Genomic DNA, 19,568 nt, shown 5'->3' on the forward strand with positions numbered 1-19,568 from the left:
CCGCGTCCGTCTTGTTCTTCGTTCAGTTTTCTTCCTTTGCTCCTTTCCCCTCGAGAGTGTCGTTATGGCTAAGCTTGTGAGGAACAACGGGTCGGGCCTCGGTATTCCTAGAAACGTGGAGCTGGATCTGGGCCCTCGGGCAGAATTTCCTTCCAATCAAGACTCAAAGGGCGGGAGAACGAAAAAAAGCGTTGAGCCGAGTATGCGAGAGCTGAGCTTTGGCGGGCGGTACTATACAGGTGAAAAGGTAGAAATCCGGCTCTATTCCGTCTTTCGTTCGTTGATGATTCAGTTGGACTCGAATTGGGTGAGAAACGTAGGTAGGTACCCTTCCAACTCGTCAAAAGCCCTAAATACTGTCACCGTCTCTCTCTCCCTCTCCCCTCGTGCTTTCAAAGCTACCTCACACGTTGTTTGTTTATCTCGGACCAAGGATTTCGCAAGCCTGCTCTTTCACGTTTGGGACGCTAGTCGTTATCAAATCAAACAAAGTGTTACGAGCACTTGGGTAAGCCTGCCAGTTTCCGTGTAAAGGCCCTGTCTAGACCGCCGATTGGAGCTGGGGTTGGACGGTATGCGGCTGGCCAGCTAAATAGGTAGCGGCGAAAAGAATGCCCTCTTTTGTTTGTTTGCTATCAAAGCAAGCTTAAGCCGGATAAGCTTCCGAAAAGGTCCTAAAGGGAGTAGAGAGGAAATCTTTTTTTCCCGCTACCGGAAATCCTGTAAAATACAAGAGATCGAACGACAATTTGCCTTTTGGTAGATATGAGAGGGAGAGAGTGTGGATAACGAGGCAAAGAGGTCAAAGCAGAAGAGGAGTCGATGGATATAGAGATTCGAGCTGCTAGACTCTAGTAAGGAAAAGTCAATGACAATCCCGTGCCAAGTAAGGGAAAAAAACAGGACTTCTGTGGTTTCATCGCGCCCTGGACGAAGTCACCTCACCTTTTTCCAATCTCAAGTCTCAACTCACAGAGAGACGAGAAAAGAGAGTCAGGAAACCCACCCACCCTCCATCAGTTGATCCTCCGCTGGCGCGCGTCCACTTCCTCCCCCCGAATCCCCCTCCTCTTCCTCCTCCATTCTCCCCCACTGTCCCGCGCCAACCCGCCATTGTCATTGGGCAGAAGCGATTCATGTCCTTGCAGTGCCTGCGTCAAGAATTGCCGTATGCCAATGTCCCTCCTGTACGAATAGACTGTGTAACAGTGTTTTCTGGTTCGGCCGCCCGCACCCCGTGAAACCAAAAAAAGAAAAAAATTAATTGTATCCGTACATCGGGGAAGGCTGGCAAGGAAAGCTCTGGCAAAGGGCGGGCTGGAGTGCAGCAATCGTGACAGGAAACGAGCTCTACGGATACTCGGCGCCCAAAAGCAAAGCAAAGCCACCTAGGAGAAAGGGGACCACAGCAATCTACAACCACGAAGAATACTAACCCAGTCTACCTTAGCTCAAGCCCCCTCCCCCTTCTACGAGCCGCGTCAACATAGACCACAAGACTAGCAAGGAAGCCGACCCGCGGGAGAGCGGAGGCACCACACTACCACTGCCACCACCTCGTGGCTTTGTCTAGAACCTGGATCTGGATCTGGACCTGGATATCGGACCAGGACCCAGCCTCTCACCCCAATTCGGTACTACACCAGAAAAATAATGACACTTCGTAGCCATGCTGCGATGCCGACTGCATCATCGCCAGTCCCAACTCATCAACCAAACCTCAACGTCGCAGTGCTGCAATGGAAACCCTCGGACTCGGAACGGGCAAATTGGGCATGCGAGAGGAAAAAGGGGGTATCGTCCATTGCTAGCTACCTCGTCCCGTCACACGCAAGTTCCTCCAAGAATTACACAACACCCATCATCGCCGTATGCAAGCGCAGCATCAACCACACGCCCACTTTGAGTCTTTGGACCACAACACAGCTCAATACAGCTCAACACCAACAGCACGACTACAGCAGGCTCTCTCTCTCTTTCTCTTCCTCCCTCGCTCTATTCCCTTTCCTTCCCTTTCCATCCCCTCTCTATCCATCTCCTGCAAATCAATTTGGGTAAAGGTACGCAAAATAAGCACTTCTCATCCCTTTCGTTGCCGGCGCGCTTATAGTCAAGCAAGTGCAGTACTCGTGCACTTCTACCAGACGCGCCGACGACTTAAAAACCCCCGTGCTGTGTATTAAAAACAAGAAACCTCGATCCCGACCAGGCGGCACGAGGAGAAGCGGCCAACGAGCCTTGCGTAGCGTTGCTTTGCGGGAGCCGTCAGGCTATGGCGAGCCTGCTAGCCAAACCAGACGTTTTGCTAATTTCTTTCGATTACCAATCTTTCTTCTTTTGTTAAAAACGTGCTGGACGGTGTTTAGTTGTCGAGGTGCGGTGATTGCTGGAAATCCGTAATGGACTCAAGCATGGCGAGGTTCTTCTCCTGCATGTCGCGGTCCATGTTGTGGATCTGGTTCGCGTTGACTCTAGCTCGTTGTAGCTGCGGATTCCGGTTAGCTTTCTCGTCCCTTCTCTGCAAATAAAGGGAGCATCAAGCAGGGCGTTCGCACCACAGCCAGTGCCTCGGAGGAATGGTCTTCTTCCTCACCTTCCGCGGGCTTGGCCGCTGAACCAACCGCTTCTTCATCGTCGCCGTCGGCAAATCTGCTGGCTGACAGTCCCTTGGGCTTGGCAGCCGCTGCGTTGGCCTGTACCGTGTTAGTGATGATCCGCCTGAGCCGCATGCTAACCAATAGAAGCGTACCTTTGCCTCTGCGATCTCGGCATCCTTCACCTTGAGTTGTGCCTGGAACTCCTCGACGCCCTTCTCCTTGTCGGCCAATGACTTTCTCAGGCTCTCAACCTGCTCCTCCAGCGCACTGCGCTTGGCATGCTCTTCCTCCACAATCTTGGTCATCGTGTCGTTGAGCTCCTCGTAGTCGGCCTTGTACGTCTTGTGCTGCTTGTCGGCCTCAAACTGAGATGCTTCGAGCTCCTTTTGCGCGAGCAGCAGGTCCTCCTTGACGTCTTCAACCTCCTGCTTGGCAATGCTGAGGCTCTTCTGCACCACAGTGAGCTCCTCCTCAAAACCCTTCTTGACATTGTTCAGTTGTTCACGAAGGTTGTCCGCCTCAGCGGTGTCCGGCGTCTTGTTCTTGACCGCATCGAGGGCCGCCTCGGCCTCGGCACGCGCCATCTTTTCAACCGAGATCATGGCACCGACCTCGCCCAATTCTTCCTCAAGCTTGGCCGTCTCGGCCTCGGCCTTGGCAACGGACTCCTTGGCCACCTTGAGAGCAGCCTCGAGCTCGGCCGTGCTGGCCCGAGTCTTGGTCTTGTCAGCCTCCGCCTGGGCAACGGACGCCTTGGCAGCCTGGAGGGCAGATTCGAGTTTGGACGCATCGGCTGAAATCTTGGCAATCTCTTGGGCAAGCGACTCATTTCTGGCCTCGTACTGGCTCGTCAGCTCCTCCACGACCTTGGAGTGGGCCTTGTTGATCTCTTCGAGCTCAGCCTGGGCGCCAGAGGAGCTCTGCTGCTTCAGTGCCTCCAATTGCTCGGCGTGGCTGGATATAAGCTTCTCGACCTCGACAGAGTGCGTGTCGTCGAGGTTCCTCTTGGCCTCGGCAAGAGCAGCCGCGCTCGATGTCTCAGTTTCGCGGATACGGGTCAGGGCTTCGTCGAGCTGAAGCTTGAGGGTAGAGAGCTCCTCCGTATGGGCGCTGTCGCCGGCCTGCTTCGCGGCGGCCAGCTCAGCTTGGTGGGCCTCGGCAAGCTTCGTCTTGGCGTCCTCAATCTCAGCCTGGTGCGACTGCTGAAGCTTGGCCTTGGCCTCCTCGAGCTCAGCCTGGTGGGAAGCCGCCAATTTCTCCTTGGCCTCCGCAAGCTCAGTCTCGTGATTGGCACGCAACTTCTTGGTGATGGACTCGAGCTCCTCCTTGTGCGCAGCAAGAAGCTGCTCCTTGTTGCCAGAGCTCTCGGCTAGGGTCTTCTCCCTCTCAGCGGCAATCTCGGCAAGCAGCTTCTCCTTATTGCCAGCAGTCTCTGCGTTGAGGGCCTCAATGACTTCAGAGTGGGAGGCCTTGAGAGCCTCGAGCTCCTTGGCAAGACCGGCCTCGCTGTCGCTCTTGAGAATCTCGAGCTGCTTCGCGTGGCTGTCCTTCAGGTTCTGGAGCTCGGCGAGCTGAGCGTCCTTGTCGGCAGAAGCTCCGCTCTTGGCGCCCTCCAGCTCCTCGGCGTGGCTGGCGCGGATGGCGTCAAGGGCCTTTTGGTGTTCGGCTTCCCTAGCTTCCAGGGCAGCGACGGCGGCGGCGAGCTCAGCCTTGGCCGCCTCCAGCGCCTTGGTGCTCGTCTCGGTGCCGTCGGCGAGGCTCTTGGAAAGGTCGCCGTGCTGGGTCTCGAGTTCGCCGTGCTTGGTGGTAAGCTCGGTGTGCTTCGACTCAAGCTCGCCGTGCTTACTGCTAAGGTCACTGTGCAGCGATTCTAGCTCGGCGTGCTTCGTCTTGAGGTCGCCGTGCTCGGTCTCGAGCTCGTTGTGCTTGACCTCGAGGTCCTGGAACTTGCGCTTGAAGAAGGCGTCTCCCTTGAGAGACTCAATCTCCTCCTCGTAGTCCTGAGAAATCTGCTTGAGTTCGGCATCGTGCTTCTTGACCTGGGCAGAATGCTCCGCCTTGGCCTTTTCCAGGGCCTCGTCCTTGGCGGTAATATCTCCCTTGATGCTGTCAATCTGCTTCTGGAACTCGAGAGCTTCCTCCTTGGCCTTGGCCACGTCGGACTCGGCAGCCGCAAGCTTGCTCTCCAGGTCGGCGACGTTGGCCTGGACCTCGGCCAGCTCAGCCGTCTTGGCGTCGAGGTCAGCCTTGGCCTGCTCGGCCGTCTTCTCGGCAACCTCGAGCTTTGTCTTGAGCTCGGCGATCTCGCCCTCGACAGCGGCGAGCTTGGTTTTATGCGACTCAACCTCGGCAGTAACCTTGCTCTCGTGCGCGGCCTCAAGCTCGGTCTGGGAGGCGGTGAGGTCATCAATTTTCTTCTGGAGATCGGCGATAGCGGTCTCGTGGCTGTCCTTTATCTTGGCCAGCGCCTCCTCGTTATCGGCCGAGGCGGACTGGCCCTGGCTGAGCTCCTCGGTGTGCTTGGCCTCGAGAGCGTCAATGGCAGACTTGTGCTGGCCCGTCAGGGAGCCCTGCAGCTCCTCGAGCTTGGCGGCGTGCTCCTCCGAGGCCTTGGCCAGGGCGAGCTCGCTTTCCTTTAGTTTCTCCTCGTGCTCCGCTTGGAGGGTCTCGAGGGACTGCTTCAGCGAGGCGAGTTCGGCCTCGGCGGCTTCCTTGGCGGCAACAGCCTCAGTGTACTCGCTCTGCTGTTTCTCGTAGTCAGCATCGGTGGCCATCAGATGTTCATTAGCCTCATCCACCTGGTTCTCGAGCTCCGTCTGCTTAGCCTTCAACTCGGAAACCTGGTCCTGGTGGGCCTGTTGGATGTTGTACACGGCGTTCCTCACCTGAACGGCATCTCTGTTCACCCCGTCGGTGTACTGAGCGAGCTTGTCCTGGGTCTGCTGGACCTGCGTCTTGAGCTCGTTCAGTTGTGACTCCTTTTCCGTGAGCTGCGACTCCTTCTCGGTAAGCTGGGCCTTGAGAGATTCGACCTCCTTGCCGAGAGCCTCGGAGGCGCCGGACGAATCGGGGCGGATCGATCGTCTGGGAGCGGCGGATGAGGTGGTTGAGGTGGAGGCGGTGGACAGGCGCTTCTTGGCCTCGGCGACGGCGCCTGTGGCGGCCGAGGAGCGGGAGCTGATCGAGGAGGGACGCGGGGCGACCGAGTTCGGGGTGCGCGAGGTCGTCGAGGAGATCCGCGGGGCGGCAGCGGACGAGCTGCTCGTGGAGCTTGCGGGTTTCCTGGCAGCGGCCGTGGCGGCGCCCAGGGTAGAAGTCCTCCTCTCCCTGCTTGGCGAGCCGACGGTGCTGGCACTGCTGCTGGGAGCGGTCGAGGTGCGGCGGGCGGTTCTCTTGGACTCGTCCTCGGAGGCGGACACGCTGGGTCGCGAGCGGTGAGTGGCTGTGGTCGAGGTGCTTGCGGGCTTGCGGACGGCGCTGCTGGCGGTGCTGGAGCTGCTGGTGGGGGGACGGGTGGGAGGTTTGGTCAGGCCGCCGGCGATGCGCGAGGTGGTCGAGGAGGTGGTGCTCGCGGGCTTTCCGGTGCTCGAGGTCGAGGTGGTCGGGCGGCGAGCGGCAATGGTCCCAGAGCTCGAGGCGGGCTTCTTCAGGGAGGAGGTAGTCGAGGTGGAGGACTTTGTGCTCGGCGAGGTGACGGCGGGCTTGGGCGCCTCGTCGTGCTGAACGACCTCGAAGCTACCGGTGTCGGACATTGCTGTAGACGATGGTTGGACTTCCGAGAAGAAGGGTGTCGTCGATGGGGTAATTCTGCTTGCGCGTGTCCAGGTCAGCCAGGGTAGTTCATGGGGAGAGATGAGGAAGGGATCTCGGGTAGCTGCAGGAATTGGGAGATACGAAGGAGGGAAGAGGGCGGGACAGGATAGTGGGAGTCACAGGATTCCAACATTCCTGGGGTAGAATAGTTGTGCAGAGCTGCATTGAGGTCTCAAAGAAGGCAATTGGGACCAGCGAGGGCACATGAATGGCGCTGGGTTGTTGTGACTTACCTTGCGACACGTCGTACGTGGTGGTGTCTTGGTCTCCTTTTTTTTTTTTTTGGGCTTCTTGTCCTTTTCGTTCTCCTTGCTGCTTGAATTTCCTTGTTTGGGAAAGCTTAAACTCTCACCGCGGGGAAATCAACAGACAACGACAACAAAGGATGGGAGGAAACCCGAAACAGGAGTACAAATGACGCACGAAACAACACAGAATGTTGTCGTGATATCTACAAGATGGTGAGCTCTGGTCAGGGGCGAAAGAGCTGGACAGAGCGAGAGAGAGGGAGGGTTGAAGAGGAATTGGGAACTGGGAGGTTGCCAGGATAGAGAATTGAGTCGGTACGGATACCTTTGGGTGAGGTAGGTAAGGTAGGTAGAGAGAAAGGTGAGGTGTCTACTTAGGTAAGGACATGGGTTCTGGGCGAGGATGGAGCAAAAAAAAAAAAAAAAAAGGGTTGCTTCGAGATTGGCGGATGGAGCAACATGGGGGAGGCACATGGAGACGTTGGAGACGACGCCGACCGTATCCAATCTTTAGTCACCAGCTCCAGGTACCTCGGACAGGACCCTTTTCCGACGTTAGACGCCTTTCTAAACCTCGATCCAAGTACCTCCAGACTCCAGAGGCAATCCAATGTACGAATATGCATGCCCGCCCGGCACAGGCGCTGCACTAAGGCACAGGATGCAGCCCCCGGGGGTCTGGCAGCACCACTGACACCCGACGAGAACATCAGGACGAAGATGGCCAGCTGGCCAAGTCAGGACATTGCATTGGGCGGAAGCCACCAGCTGCAAACTTGCCACCTCTTTGCCTTGGGCTCTCTCGTTCTCCCGTTCACCATCTTCGAGCTCATTGCCCTCGAGGGGAGAGGAAAGCATTGGATGTCTAAGGTACCGACCGCACCTTACCCCTGACAGACAGCACCAGCGATAAGGTACCTACCTACCCTGAGCTGCTGGAGGTGAGCCAGCCAGCGCGCGGACAGTGCTGACAGCGGGCGGCTCTCGCTTCGGGAGCTCGGGCAGTGGGCCCCATTCTGCAGCCTGTCATTCGCCAACAGGACATTGGAACGTCCAATTGGCTTCGGTAAGGTAAGTTCTCCACCCTCTCCACCCTATCTTTCGCGGTACGTATCTTCTTTGCTGTCTCTCTCTCTCTCCTCCGCGGTCCACCCAACGTTCCAAACATCTCTCGTCGCCTCCACCACCCCAATCTCGACCCTGGGAAGCCGCCTGTTCCATCATCTTTATGCAACCTCTGGATAACCCGTTTCAATTCGACCAAAGCCCAAACGGCGTCACAAGACCTCGCTTTCCCGCTCTTCCTCTCTGGCCGTACGCTCGAGGGATCGGCGCAGGTATGGCATTGACGGATGTGCCTTGGCTTCCCTGGACTCTTCAGAAGTTGAGTCCAGGTTCCAATTGATCCGTCCCAGCAGGCCGAGCATCAGACGAGAGGGTCCGGAGCGCACTATGAAGGGCTAAGGGGGCAAGGCACAACCACCGCTGTGCGAATAAGGCTCTCCCTCTGGACTCTCTGGTCCTCTCCCATCCCGAAGCCATCAATAGCGAACCCCTGAACTAGCCTGACTGGCTATCAACCATCCCACGCGGCGCGGCCTTTGCGAGAAAGAGGAACGCGTCGCACTCCGTTACCTAGTCTTGAGCGCGCGCGTTCGACTGCGTTCTCTCTGCGGCCCAGTGAGAGTGCAGCTACGGGACTACAGAGAAATATCCCCTTCCAAAAATTACGAGTCGCAAAGGGGCACGAGCGACAGGAAACCCGCCAATTTTATCCGTACTATACGGAAATTTGACTCTCAGGTGAAGCTCGCAAAAAAGGCTTGCCCCCCCGGCTACTTTTCCCATTTTATTTCCCTCTTCGTATACGGATACAGATACAAAGTACATACGTACAAAGCAGCTGTACGGAGGTACACAGTCCCCAAGTTTCCTTTTCATCTGAAAATTTCTGGCTCCTCTCGTGACTAAAGTCTCCGTAGTGGTATTGCACATGGGATGAAAACGGCAAGGTAGGCATTGGATTGGATATCTCGACACTATTTGAATAGGTACCCAGTATCTCTGCGCCTACTCCTATCCCTCATAAGGGCCAGTAGTCCATATTGTATATCCATATATAACACACTTACAGTATCATCATCAATCTTTGTCAATTCGAGATTCAACGGGTATATCCGTAATACCAGAACTCACACCCCCAAACTCATTCCCCAGTGTTGTCGCCGTCCTCTCCGTCCCGCCGCCGCTGTACCGCTGGGTCTCTCCGAGCTGGCACAACACCAGGGGAACCTTGCTGGGCTTTCTCTGGTCTCCCGCCTCGATTTCTCAAAGTACGGATAAGGTAGCTTTCAACCCCCTCCCCCTCCCCCTCCAGCCAATGCCACCAGTCAACATGTCTCGCATCTCCGTCCACAGATGCTGCGTATCACCAGCCAATGCCACATGAACCAACGCCCTCCACCCCGCCACAGCCCAACCGACCACGCACCCAATGGCATGATGCGCTGTCGCCATGTCACCGCAATCCACTCTCCCGCCCGCGATGTGGCACTTCGCCGTTGGTGGCAGTGGCACGGCACGTCAAGCCTGGGTTCGCCTTACTGTGGTACACTAGGTACTCGCATCCTTGGATTGTCGTCCATCATATCCAGCCCCGGTTCTTCAACACAGCACGATCAATGTAGGTAGCATTTTTAAATTGCCTAAATGGTCATGTTGCCTAACGGAATCGGCTGTCATCTTAACAATCCCCCAAGGACTGCACGTTTTGCTCTAGATGAGCTTGATTGGAAGAAAGCCATCGACACCTGTACAAACCAGGGGAGTTGAATATCGAAGACACACTTTGGTGAAATGCAAAATCCCACTTTATTGACTCCCAACACTATTATTACAAAACCAAGGTATGGCCATAATCATTCTAGTAATCATCATCTGAATCAGTGTCCTCGTCCGGGACAAGAGCGCGGTATCTGCGGCTGGCAAGATCCTCCTCGATGCCGCCCTCACTCTCAGGGTCAACGTATCCCTCGCCTCCGAACAAGCTGAGAGCAACGGGGAGGAAGATGAGCGCGTGAGTGCCTGCAAAGACGACCAGAGACAGCCAAACTCGGAAGTAGTAGATCTCAAAAATCTTTGACCTCGTAAAGGCCAGCACGAAGACTCCCAGAAGCTTAGTGACGGTGATGCCGGAGAAGACGGAGCTTCCCACGTTGACCAACGCCGTCCAGGCGCGGGCGTCGCGGCCACGGAAGCGGTTCTTGGCGCGCTCCATGACAGTGCGCGACGGGAACATGAACGCTCTCGCAATGTGCGCGCAAAACTCCACGCCGATGCCGACGCAAATAATGAGGTTGACGAGCGACACGGCGTTCAGTGACACGTTAAAGACTGCCATCGCGCCAATAATATCGACAACGGTCATGCAGACAGTGACGGTAACAACCAGCGCTGTCATGAGGGATCCCAAGAGGATCGATGAAATGACAAAGATGATAGCCACGGCCGAGCCGAGGAGAGCTCCCGTGAGCGAGACGATGCTGGCGTATTGGTCAAAGAAGATGTAGAAAAGACTGTAGGGGAAAACCTCGACACCCGTTGATTTTGTAATATCGGATGCGATTCTTCGGGCTGCTGACATAGCGTTGATGAAGTCGTCCTGGCTACGGAGCGGGGTATGCATCGTTCTGAAGTGGCTGGCAGGAATAGTGTCCCTCTCCGAATCGATCACCACCGCTTGACCATACGACGCTTGGCCGCCTAGAGGGCAGTCGTCGTTGGTGGGCGCCTTGAGGAACTTTTCGAGGTAGTGAACGAACTCGCCGTCCTGGGGCATGCCCGAAAGGGTGATATTCCAGGGCGGGTTACGGTCAGCGAAGCATGCCTTGCCGTTCTCAACGCAGCACGAGTCACCAAGGTCAGGGTTGAGCCACAGGAAGAAGTCATCGATCCAGCTAGCAGCGGGAGACGAAATGAAAGAGACGTCGGGTCTCTTCCGCTCACCCTCCAGGATGTTGGCGAGAGAGAATTGGTCGCAAGTGGTGAACCTTGCGCAGATTTCGCGTTGGTTCTTACGAGCAGTTGCGTTGAACTCTCTGGTGACAAAGTAGACAGGAGGGCCGGTCTCCAGGTACTTGTAAAGATCGTTGAAATAGGGAATAAGATAGGAGCCGTCTGGGATGGCGACGCGCTGGTCCAAGCCAAGCTGCACTTCAGGGATAAGAGCGATTCCAGCGGCAAAAAGGCCCAGGAAGATGGCCAAAATAATAGCCTTAGCCTGCTTTGCGAGAATCGCCGGAGCATACGTACGGCGGATGAACTGTTGCAGCCAGCTCTCTTCTGGGACTTCGTAGAATCGCGCGTTGGCGTTCCCGTTCCCGCCACTCAGATGGACACGGGCTGCCTTGACCTGGAGGCAAGGAATGCAGTCTGCCCTGTGGTCCTCCACGCGGATTTGGTTCATGGCCAAGACCGAAATGAAAAGCGTGATCTGAAGGATGGCGTTGATGAAGACGGCGCCAGCAGCGTAGGCGGCAAAGTTGCGCACCGCAGGCATGCCCACGAAAGTTCCGAGAGCGAACGCAACAGTCTCGGTCAAAGCTGAGAGAAGAATTGACGGTCCCATACGTCCCAGGGCCTTGGCAATGCGCTCCTCGACCATCTCATCAGGATGGCTGACGTTTACGCGCTCGAACTCGTGAACAATAAGGAAGATGTTGTCCACACCGACAGCAAGGACGATGAAGGGAATGACCTCGGCGATAATGAGCGTCGCCTTGAGTCCGAACCAGGAGAATAGACCGATAGAGGCGCTGATGGACATGAGAACAATCAGGATGCCAACAACGCCGAGTGAGAACTTGGACTGGACCAGGGCGACGGCCGGGTTCCTAATCATGTCCCGGAACGACAGCGTAGTGGATCCGAGGGCAAGAGACGCGTAGAGGAACATGATGATGTAGCTAATGACCACGATCTTGGCATCGGTGTTGGTAGACTTATTCAACTCCTGCTCCAGGCTGATTTCGGTGGAGAAAGAAAGACGGAGTCCTCGATCCGTGGCCTCTTTTTGCACCTCGAGAAGACGGTCGCGGAGTGCTACCTCCCAGTCCATGGCGCGCTCGACGGCCGGACTACCTTCAGCAGCGTTTTGAACGACCCAAGTGACTGTGATGGCATGAGCAGCAGCGGGATCGTCTTCGTAACCGCCGAGAATCATGTTCGGCTCAAGAGGCAGGCCGAAATCCGGACGACATTCAACTGGGGACTTTGCGCACTGTCGCAATTGATCCTCCCAGTCATTCTTGCCAACAAGCGATGGCTCGTCGCCAAAGTAGCTTGCCACGGATTGGACGACGCAAGAGGTGCCGGTAGGCTTCAAGCAGATGTCATTGAGAGTGGCGCCAAACTTGGGGCCCTTCAATTGCTTGACGCTCTTTTCAACGTCCATCCACCAGATCAGCGTGTCGTAGCTGAGAACAGGCGCAGGGCCGCTAGAGTGCTGATCGTTGACCAGGAAGACTTTCTCGGCGCGGTAAAACGGACCAAACTGCTCGTCAAAGAATGCCTTTTCCTGCGCAGCAGGAGACGTGGGGCTAACCCAGAGGCGCGCAGGGTCTTTCTCGAGGTCGAACCTGACCCAGCCGGCGCTCAGGATGATGACGACGATGAGGGTAACACCAATGGTGATTCCCTGGTAGCGTGCCGCTGCATGGCCGAGCTTGCTGAAGACCGCGTCACACCAGGTGTTGATCTTGTAGTATCTCTGAGGTCTGTCAAACATGGCGCCATTCTGTACCAGATCGCCCTCGTCCTCATCGTCGCTGGGTGAGGCGTCTTGCAGCAGTCTGAGGCGCTCGCTTTCCCTCTTGGCACGGCGTCTCCAGACGACGTGACCAACGACGGCGGCAACGGCGGCGAAAAGGAGGACGCTGTAGGTGAAGATGGCCGCGAAAGACAGACACGGCAAAAGACCGACATGGCATTCGCCAGGTTTCGAGACGGCCGGGAGCTCCGGACAGACAGAAGGACAATCTACGCAGGCACAGCGATAGTTGGGGTCCTCGTCGTTGCACTTCTTCGGCGTCATCTCGCGAGGGGCCATGCCCGGCTCGCTGTACTCGGTGGGGAAGTTGATCTGGAAGGGCGATCCAATGACCTTCTCGTCTCCCAAGAACTTAAGCAGCTGGGAGTAGTTCTTTGCGCCGCCTCCGATAAAGTCAATGGCCCTGGAGTTGGAAGGACCGAACTTGACCTCCTTGCAGCTGTCGAAGAAGCCGGTTCCATAATCCTTTGAGATCAGCTGGTCCAACTCCGTCACCATGGTCTTTTTGTTCTTCTCCTGGGTCTTTGTGATGTTCAGGAAGAGGGACTGGTCAGGAGAGCACGTGAAGGTGCAGAACAGGTTGAAGAAGTTGTCCTTGCAGGCAGGGCAGGAGGAGACAATCTGGTTCGGGGTGCCGAGCTCGGAGGCGAGCGAGTTGACCTGTCAAGCAGCACATGTCAGTAAGGCCGGCTACAGTCATGCTTTGATGGCAATACTTTACCTGCTCAGCATCACAGCAGACGGGACCAGAGTTCCATTTAGCGCCACAAAGGTCAACGATCTGCTTTCGCAGGTCTTCATCGGGGTCCTTGGCCAGACCATTGTCGGGGCAAGGCAGCTGCTTGCCGAAGAAGCTCTTGGAGCCGCAATGGCCGCGCATCGCGCATCGTCCAGCTTCATGTTTTGGGGTCAATGGCTCTGCTATCACGCTGCCCAGGGAAGCCAGCAGCAGGCCGCCGGCTCCGAGCAGCTTCAACAGCGTCATCGTGGGCGTCGTATCTGCCGCTCAGCGGCTAGGGTCGGGTTACTGGTGGGGTCTGGTGTTGAAGAAGGAGAGGATGGGGAAATGGACGACGATTAGTAGAGAGAAGAAAGAGACACCCGTCGCGCAAGATACCCAGAGAAAGGGACGATGGACGGTTGATGGCAAATGGCTTGTAGAGTGGAATGTGAGGGACGGATGGAGGTTGGGGCGGTTGCAGTGACACACGATACCGTCCGGGTGCGCCTCCAGCAAGCTTTCTGGGAGCTCCGGTAGGTGTCGGTGGGCTGCTGCTCGTGTGGCGCTGGCACACTCGCACTTGCGACTGTTCCGCCCGCGTGTGTCTGCGTCATCCACTTCAAGCTGCAGCAGTACACCAGCGGGTGTCTCAGCGCTGGCACCTGCTGCCTGAGGTGCATTACCACCCGACCGGCTGCTGGTGCTTCCTGCCTGCAGAAGTGGGCCCATCTTTCGCTCTCGGCTGGGGGAGCTTTGGGGGACCATTTCATTGGCGGGCTCCTGCCCAGCCACTCCGCTGTCAGTGCCTCAGAATCGATGGCGTCACAAAAGGAGTCACGTGGTACGTCTTAGTCAGGTACCTAGGTGCCCGATATGGAACATGCTCGGATGCTCATCCGGTGGCAACGCGGGGAATTCCCCCGGACTTTAGGGTCTACCCGGCCACCTCAGTCCCGTTCCAGGCTCGGTCCGGAGGTGTCGGTTCTAAACTTCATGATGTCTCAGTCTTGCATGAACATCACATCGACAATGTCACTAGTCGACATCGTGTACTTTATACATAACTGCCAGAGAAGTGAGCAACGTTTGTGAATAGAGTAGAGCATTAAACACTGTATCTTCTTCGGAATAAAGGGCTTGTTCATACTAGAGAATTTCCCGAGAGGCGCTTCAGCTAAATCCATCCCTCGGAAATGTTCCTAACATGTAGTATAAAACCTCGTCTAGACTTTTCACTTACTTACATTTAAATCACTTGAAGCCTCCGGAGCTCTTTGGTCGGTGGGGTCTCCTGCTTATTTTGGTCATTTGCCCACCGCGAATTACTGAAATCTGTAGGCACTGTGCCATGGATTGTTCGGTATTCTACCTAAAATCAACCGTTGCGGTAAGAGTTGAGCGCTTGAGGAGTTCCGACTTCCAACCTAGGCTTCTGGTGACCGCATGCTATCACTGTCTAGTTGATCAACTTACATGATATCAAATGTCGACTTTCTACGACTCTTCAACTCTATTCTGAGTTCGCCCGATTCATCCGGTACCTTGAGCAGCTTTTCCTTTTTGTACCCAGCATTCACTGCCCAGGCAGACAGAGCGGCCAGAGTTGCATCGTCCGGCTCCATCTTCCGAATATATTGCATTTTTTGTTTCTACTCTTTCGATCTAATTAATTCCCGCCGCTTATTGTCAAATCTTGACCCACCTATTGGCATATTCCGACCGGAATACATAGTCTCCGGACAGGATAGAGATGAGCATCGCCTGCGGGATAAGTCAATCTCGCTTGCTACATTTACGACATGTGCAGCAGAGGGGTTGAACGTTAAGAACGAATCATATCAAATGGCCCATCTGCAACAATGCATATTTCTCTTGGCATCGATTGTGCCTACATTTGGAGCGGAGGCTTCTAGCATTCGGAACTTTGCATCCAAGAACAAGAACTGTCAAGTCAATCTCCAAAATCCACACCACCCATCTTACAGACACATTCATACCCTAGCAACAAGCTCCATCACTCATCCCGTCCCTTCTCCTCCCACCCCAAGATCTTCGGCCCAAAGTTGTACCACCCATACATCTCGACGCTTCCAATCACGCAGAATCCCGTAACCAGCCAGAACCGCACCATAGGACTCGAAGTGATGTGTCGGAGATTGAACGCGGGAATCTCGATTGGGTCCTCTCCTCCGCCACCGCTACCGCCTCCGCCTCCGGCATTGCTGCCGTTGATGCTGTTTTTCCTACCCGACGTAGTGCCGTCGGCGGACCGGTACGGTGTTGTGGAGAAGGTGGAGCGCTGGAACGGACTGCCCCGTAGACCTGCCGGGAGGACGAGGGTCCTCGTTGTGATGCGTGTTGTCGCGGCGATCATGGCTTCTTTATGCCGTTTTGTTTTGAAAGTAATGCCAAGTCTGTCTATTCGCTGGCAAAGAAGTACTCATGAAAATGGCTGGTGATGTCCATGTCATCTCTGCCCGTCGCATTGCGCATTGCGCTCGACTTTGGTCGGTTTTATACCATCGCCCGCAATTATTTACGACCCGAGCGTCTGCCTTTTTACGGAGGATGCAATGGAGCCATCGTAAAATGACGCCGACCGCACCCGGAAAAGTGGGGTCATGACCGTCAGCTCGGAGGGACAGAAACATGTCGCGAGGACTTGGATTTACCCCTCTGGACTTGCATTGGGTCTGCTGCACATGCCGAGTGTCCAAGTACATCTGCAACCAAATTTCCATGCTGCCTATCAACTATTCTTACATCGTCATGCTATTCGTTCAGCCAACACCTGAGCTATGCCGTGCCCACAGTAAACGCCGCACAAAGTCCAAGCAGTATGCCATCGCCGGGCACTCAGGACCTATTAATCGTCAGCGGCTTGAAGGGCTTCCTCAGCCGGTCTATCGGTGCAATGCCCCTTTCCTTCTTCAACACCGCAGGCCTCTTGAACCCCCCAAAGCCATTCGTAGTCGTGGTCGCGTGTAAGCAGCTCGCCGGCCGTTCCCGGAGCGGGGGTGGCTCATTTGTGTCGTGGTTTTCCTTGTCGGGAGACTTTGGTCGAGGCGGGGAGCTCGAGAAGTTTGTGTAGTGTTTCTTTGGTCCTGAGGTGCCATCGAAAGTTGGTCTAGCCGGCTTGGCGGGTAGTTTCCCCTGTCCGAGCCGGTGACCACTCAGGCTTGGCTCGATGGCCGGCGCAGGTCGTTGCGCTTGGTGCAAGTTGGGCAGCTCGTGGAATGCTGATCGTGGCTTGGGAACGAGTGGAAGACGTGTCGACAGAGAGGCTACATCCGATAGATCGGACTTCGCCCTCTTCACGAATCCCAAAAGACTCCGCTGGTCAGCCGGCCGTTTCGTGGTTCCCTTCCTGGGCCCGGCGGCCTTCGAATCTCCGGGATCGTTCCGCTGAGCCGATGCAGCGATATCCCTCGCAGCGGCTAGCATCTCCCGTGCCGCGCTTGCAGTTGTGAAGCCTGGCAAAGTGAAGTTGGAAGCACTGTCCATTGTTGTAGATGTATGCCAGGTGGGTATCGGCTGGGAATCACCCTCTTCTGCTGAAGTTGCCTGCGCCCGAGGGCGTCTTTGCGCCCAGGGCCTATGTCTTCCACCTGTAACCCCCTCGCCAAAGGAGTTTTCCGGATCTTCGGGATACAAGTTGTCCTCGGGCCGTTCCATGGGCGGCATGTCCTTGTACACCTTCTCTTGCGTGGGAACGGCAGACTCCCTTCGGAGAATGCGCCCCATCTCTTGGAGGATCCCGGGTTCGAAAGATGGACCCGTTTTCCTAAAATACGGGTGAATCTCTGATGGAACGAAAGGTGATAGTTCGGTGCGCTCGCCCCCATTTCCTCCATTCTGCGAGCTGTACATTGGACAACTGAGGTAGAGGAGCGTCTGCGCCCGCGTCATGGCTACATAAAGCAGCCGCCGTTCTTCGTCGAGATCCTCGGACCTCATGTGTGGGATGGATCCATTGTACACTGCTGGGACAAAGACAAGGGGCCATTCAAGGCCCTTGGCTGCGTGTATAGTTGAAATGGTTACCGTTGGCTTGTTCTCTGTATCCCCCTTTTGCTGCGCATCCGACGCCAAGGAGACATTTGCCAAGAACCGACCAAGAGCATCATTTTCTTGCACCTGTTGGACTCCGTCGATCACTGGGAGACAATCCTCCTCTGCCGTGGCGCTCAGATCTCGCATGAAATCGCCCGCCAGGCTGATGAATTCCTGGACGTTGGCCCATCGCGCCTCGTGCTCTTCGGGGTAGTTTTCCTGAAGGTACTTTTGAAAGTTGAGCTGCGAAAGCAGATTCTGGATCAGATCGACCAAATGGTAGTACGGGCTTCCGGTAGGAGGCTCCTCAATCTTTCTTCTAATTCCAGAGATCAGTCTAAGAAGCTCTCCGCTAATCTTTTGCTCCATTGCCTTCTTGATGTTCGTCTTTGCCTGGCGCTCTCCCCGACAGTGCTTGTTTAGCAACACCCAGACACTTAGCTTCGAACTCTCGGCTTCTTCTAGGAGGGACTTGATAGTTGTCTCTCCCACACCACGGCGGGGTACGTTGATGATACGGGCCACTGCATCGTTATTGTCGGGCTGGTGAATGACGCGTAGATAGTCAAGAATCACCTTGACCTCGGCGCGCTCGTAGAACTTGAAACCGCCAACCATTCGGTACGCAATACCTGCTTTGCCTAGAGAGGATTCGACGTGCCTGGAAAGCGACGCCGACCGCAGGAGAATGGCGACGTCATCGTAGGTCAGCATCTTGCCAGCCATCAGAAGGGCTCTTTTGATTTCCGACACAATCCATTCGGCCTCAATGGCTGAAGACTTGAGTCTTCGAAGGACTGGTCGCGTGCCTTTGTTGTGGATTGGCAACAGGACTTTTTGGTAGCGTTTTTTGTCTTGCTGAATAACTTTCAAGGATACGTCCAGAATCGCTTGCGATGAACGATAGTTTTCCTCTAGCGAGATCTCGTCGGCTTTAGGATAGTCCTTGAGAAGACGGTACAAGTTCTTGATCTCGGCGGACCGCCAGCCGTAGATGCTCTGGTCCGGGTCTCCCACGATAGTGATTCGTTCTCGTGCCTGAGCAAATAGCCTCATGAGTTCGTATTGGATACCGTTGGTGTCTTGATACTCGTCAATAAGCACAGCCTGGACGTTGGCAACGCAAGAAGGATGCTTTCGAAGCAGCTCCACACATTGAGTCAAGAGGTCGTCGTAATCCAGCAGATTCGACCGCTGAAGGTGGCTTTGATATTCTCGAAAGCAAGTTTCCAAGTCGCGATTTTCGGGCATTTGCTTGCCATGCCGTTTTGATGGCGTCTGATTGTCGCCTCTGGCCTTTTTCTTGCTGATCCATGATCTTGCAGCCGGAGGGTCTACTGATAGCTGGAATCGTTTGCAAATTCGCTGGATGATGGACCTTGAGTCTGCATCGTCGGCGATGGCGAACTTTTCATCAAGGCCGATGCGCTTGCCGTAGGCAGCCAAGTAGCGGCGAGCAATGCTGTGAAACGTGCCGAGAACGATTCTCCTTCCACGGTCATCTCCAAGGGCCTTGCAGATGCGTTCCTTCATCTCCCGTGCGGACTTGACGGTAAAAGTGGCGACAATCATGTCAGTGGGTGCATATCCGACATTGTCCACGAGCCAAACAACACGAGAAGTCAAGGTGTGCGTCTTGCCACTTCCGGGGCCAGCCAGGATGGCGACAGTGGCATTGTTTGACGTGACGGCGCGACATTGTGCTGGGTTCAACGTAGCCAGGATGGATTCGGCCGGGCCTGGGGCCGAACTTGACGAGGCCATTGTTGGAGAGCGATCATTGGCGGAATACGGTCATGAAATGCAAAGATTGATATCCAGGAGGTGGTTAACAAGTGAATGCTCCACCTAAGATCGTCTCCCGGTGAAGAGAGCCGCGTCCTATGGCTCAGTTGACGCGTCTGACTGTTGCGTACCCGCGGCGCCAGCAGCCAAGTCGACATCGCGGTACCTGGCACGGCATCAGGTGAATCATCACGTGCTTCTTATCCCTGCCAAGGATCCCTCGCCGCGCACGTGCATCTGCAGATCAGCATGGCGCCGCGACCCACCTGCCCCGACCTCGCACTGAAGCAGCAGGTGGAGCGCTCCCACCCTGCTGCCCTCCCACACCTGCTCGCTAAACTCTCTTCGATGGCTTCTTCCTCTCCGACTCACCCACTGAGACACGAACCTGAAAATCCACCCAGCCACCGGGCTACCCGACAGTTCAGTTTGGCTTCTTCGTTGCTTCGATACCTCCTCCTCACCCGCTCAGGCAAAGAATGCTCTTCTGCGGCAATCATGGACAGGTTTCAATAGGCGGTGCA

The 19,568-nt window shown here is 55.6% G+C and overlaps 4 protein-coding genes across 4 annotated transcripts; all 4 read right to left on the minus strand.

Annotated features, from left to right (window-relative positions):
- Positions 1 to 2,362: 2,362 nt before the first annotated feature.
- On the minus strand, positions 2,363 to 6,349 carry CORC01_10443 (viral A-type inclusion protein repeat domain-containing protein; the record flags this gene model as incomplete). The annotated part of the gene is made up of 3 exons (XM_022622071.1): positions 2,363 to 2,485; positions 2,556 to 2,693; positions 2,750 to 6,349. The coding sequence occupies 3 exons, from the start codon at positions 6,347 to 6,349 to the stop codon at positions 2,363 to 2,365; spliced, it is 3,861 nt and encodes a 1,286-aa protein (XP_022471446.1).
- Positions 6,350 to 9,581: 3,232 nt separating this feature from the next.
- CORC01_10444 (patched sphingolipid transporter) lies at positions 9,582 to 13,365 on the minus strand (the record flags this gene model as incomplete). The annotated part of the gene is made up of 2 exons (XM_022622072.1): positions 9,582 to 13,145; positions 13,207 to 13,365. The coding sequence occupies 2 exons, from the start codon at positions 13,363 to 13,365 to the stop codon at positions 9,582 to 9,584; spliced, it is 3,723 nt and encodes a 1,240-aa protein (XP_022471447.1).
- A 1,855-nt stretch (positions 13,366 to 15,220) lies between these two features.
- CORC01_10445 (uncharacterized protein) lies at positions 15,221 to 15,580 on the minus strand (the record flags this gene model as incomplete). The annotated part of the gene is made up of 1 exon (XM_022622073.1): positions 15,221 to 15,580. The coding sequence occupies one exon, from the start codon at positions 15,578 to 15,580 to the stop codon at positions 15,221 to 15,223; it is 360 nt and encodes a 119-aa protein (XP_022471448.1).
- A 482-nt stretch (positions 15,581 to 16,062) lies between these two features.
- On the minus strand, positions 16,063 to 19,023 carry CORC01_10446 (UvrD/REP helicase; the record flags this gene model as incomplete). The annotated part of the gene is made up of 1 exon (XM_022622074.1): positions 16,063 to 19,023. The coding sequence occupies one exon, from the start codon at positions 19,021 to 19,023 to the stop codon at positions 16,063 to 16,065; it is 2,961 nt and encodes a 986-aa protein (XP_022471449.1).
- Between the last annotated feature and the right edge of the window lie 545 nt (positions 19,024 to 19,568).

Source organism: Colletotrichum orchidophilum (assembly GCF_001831195.1).
Source record: "Colletotrichum orchidophilum strain IMI 309357 chromosome Unknown Scaffold_103.1, whole genome shotgun sequence".
NCBI lineage: Eukaryota > Fungi > Ascomycota > Sordariomycetes > Glomerellales > Glomerellaceae > Colletotrichum > Colletotrichum orchidophilum.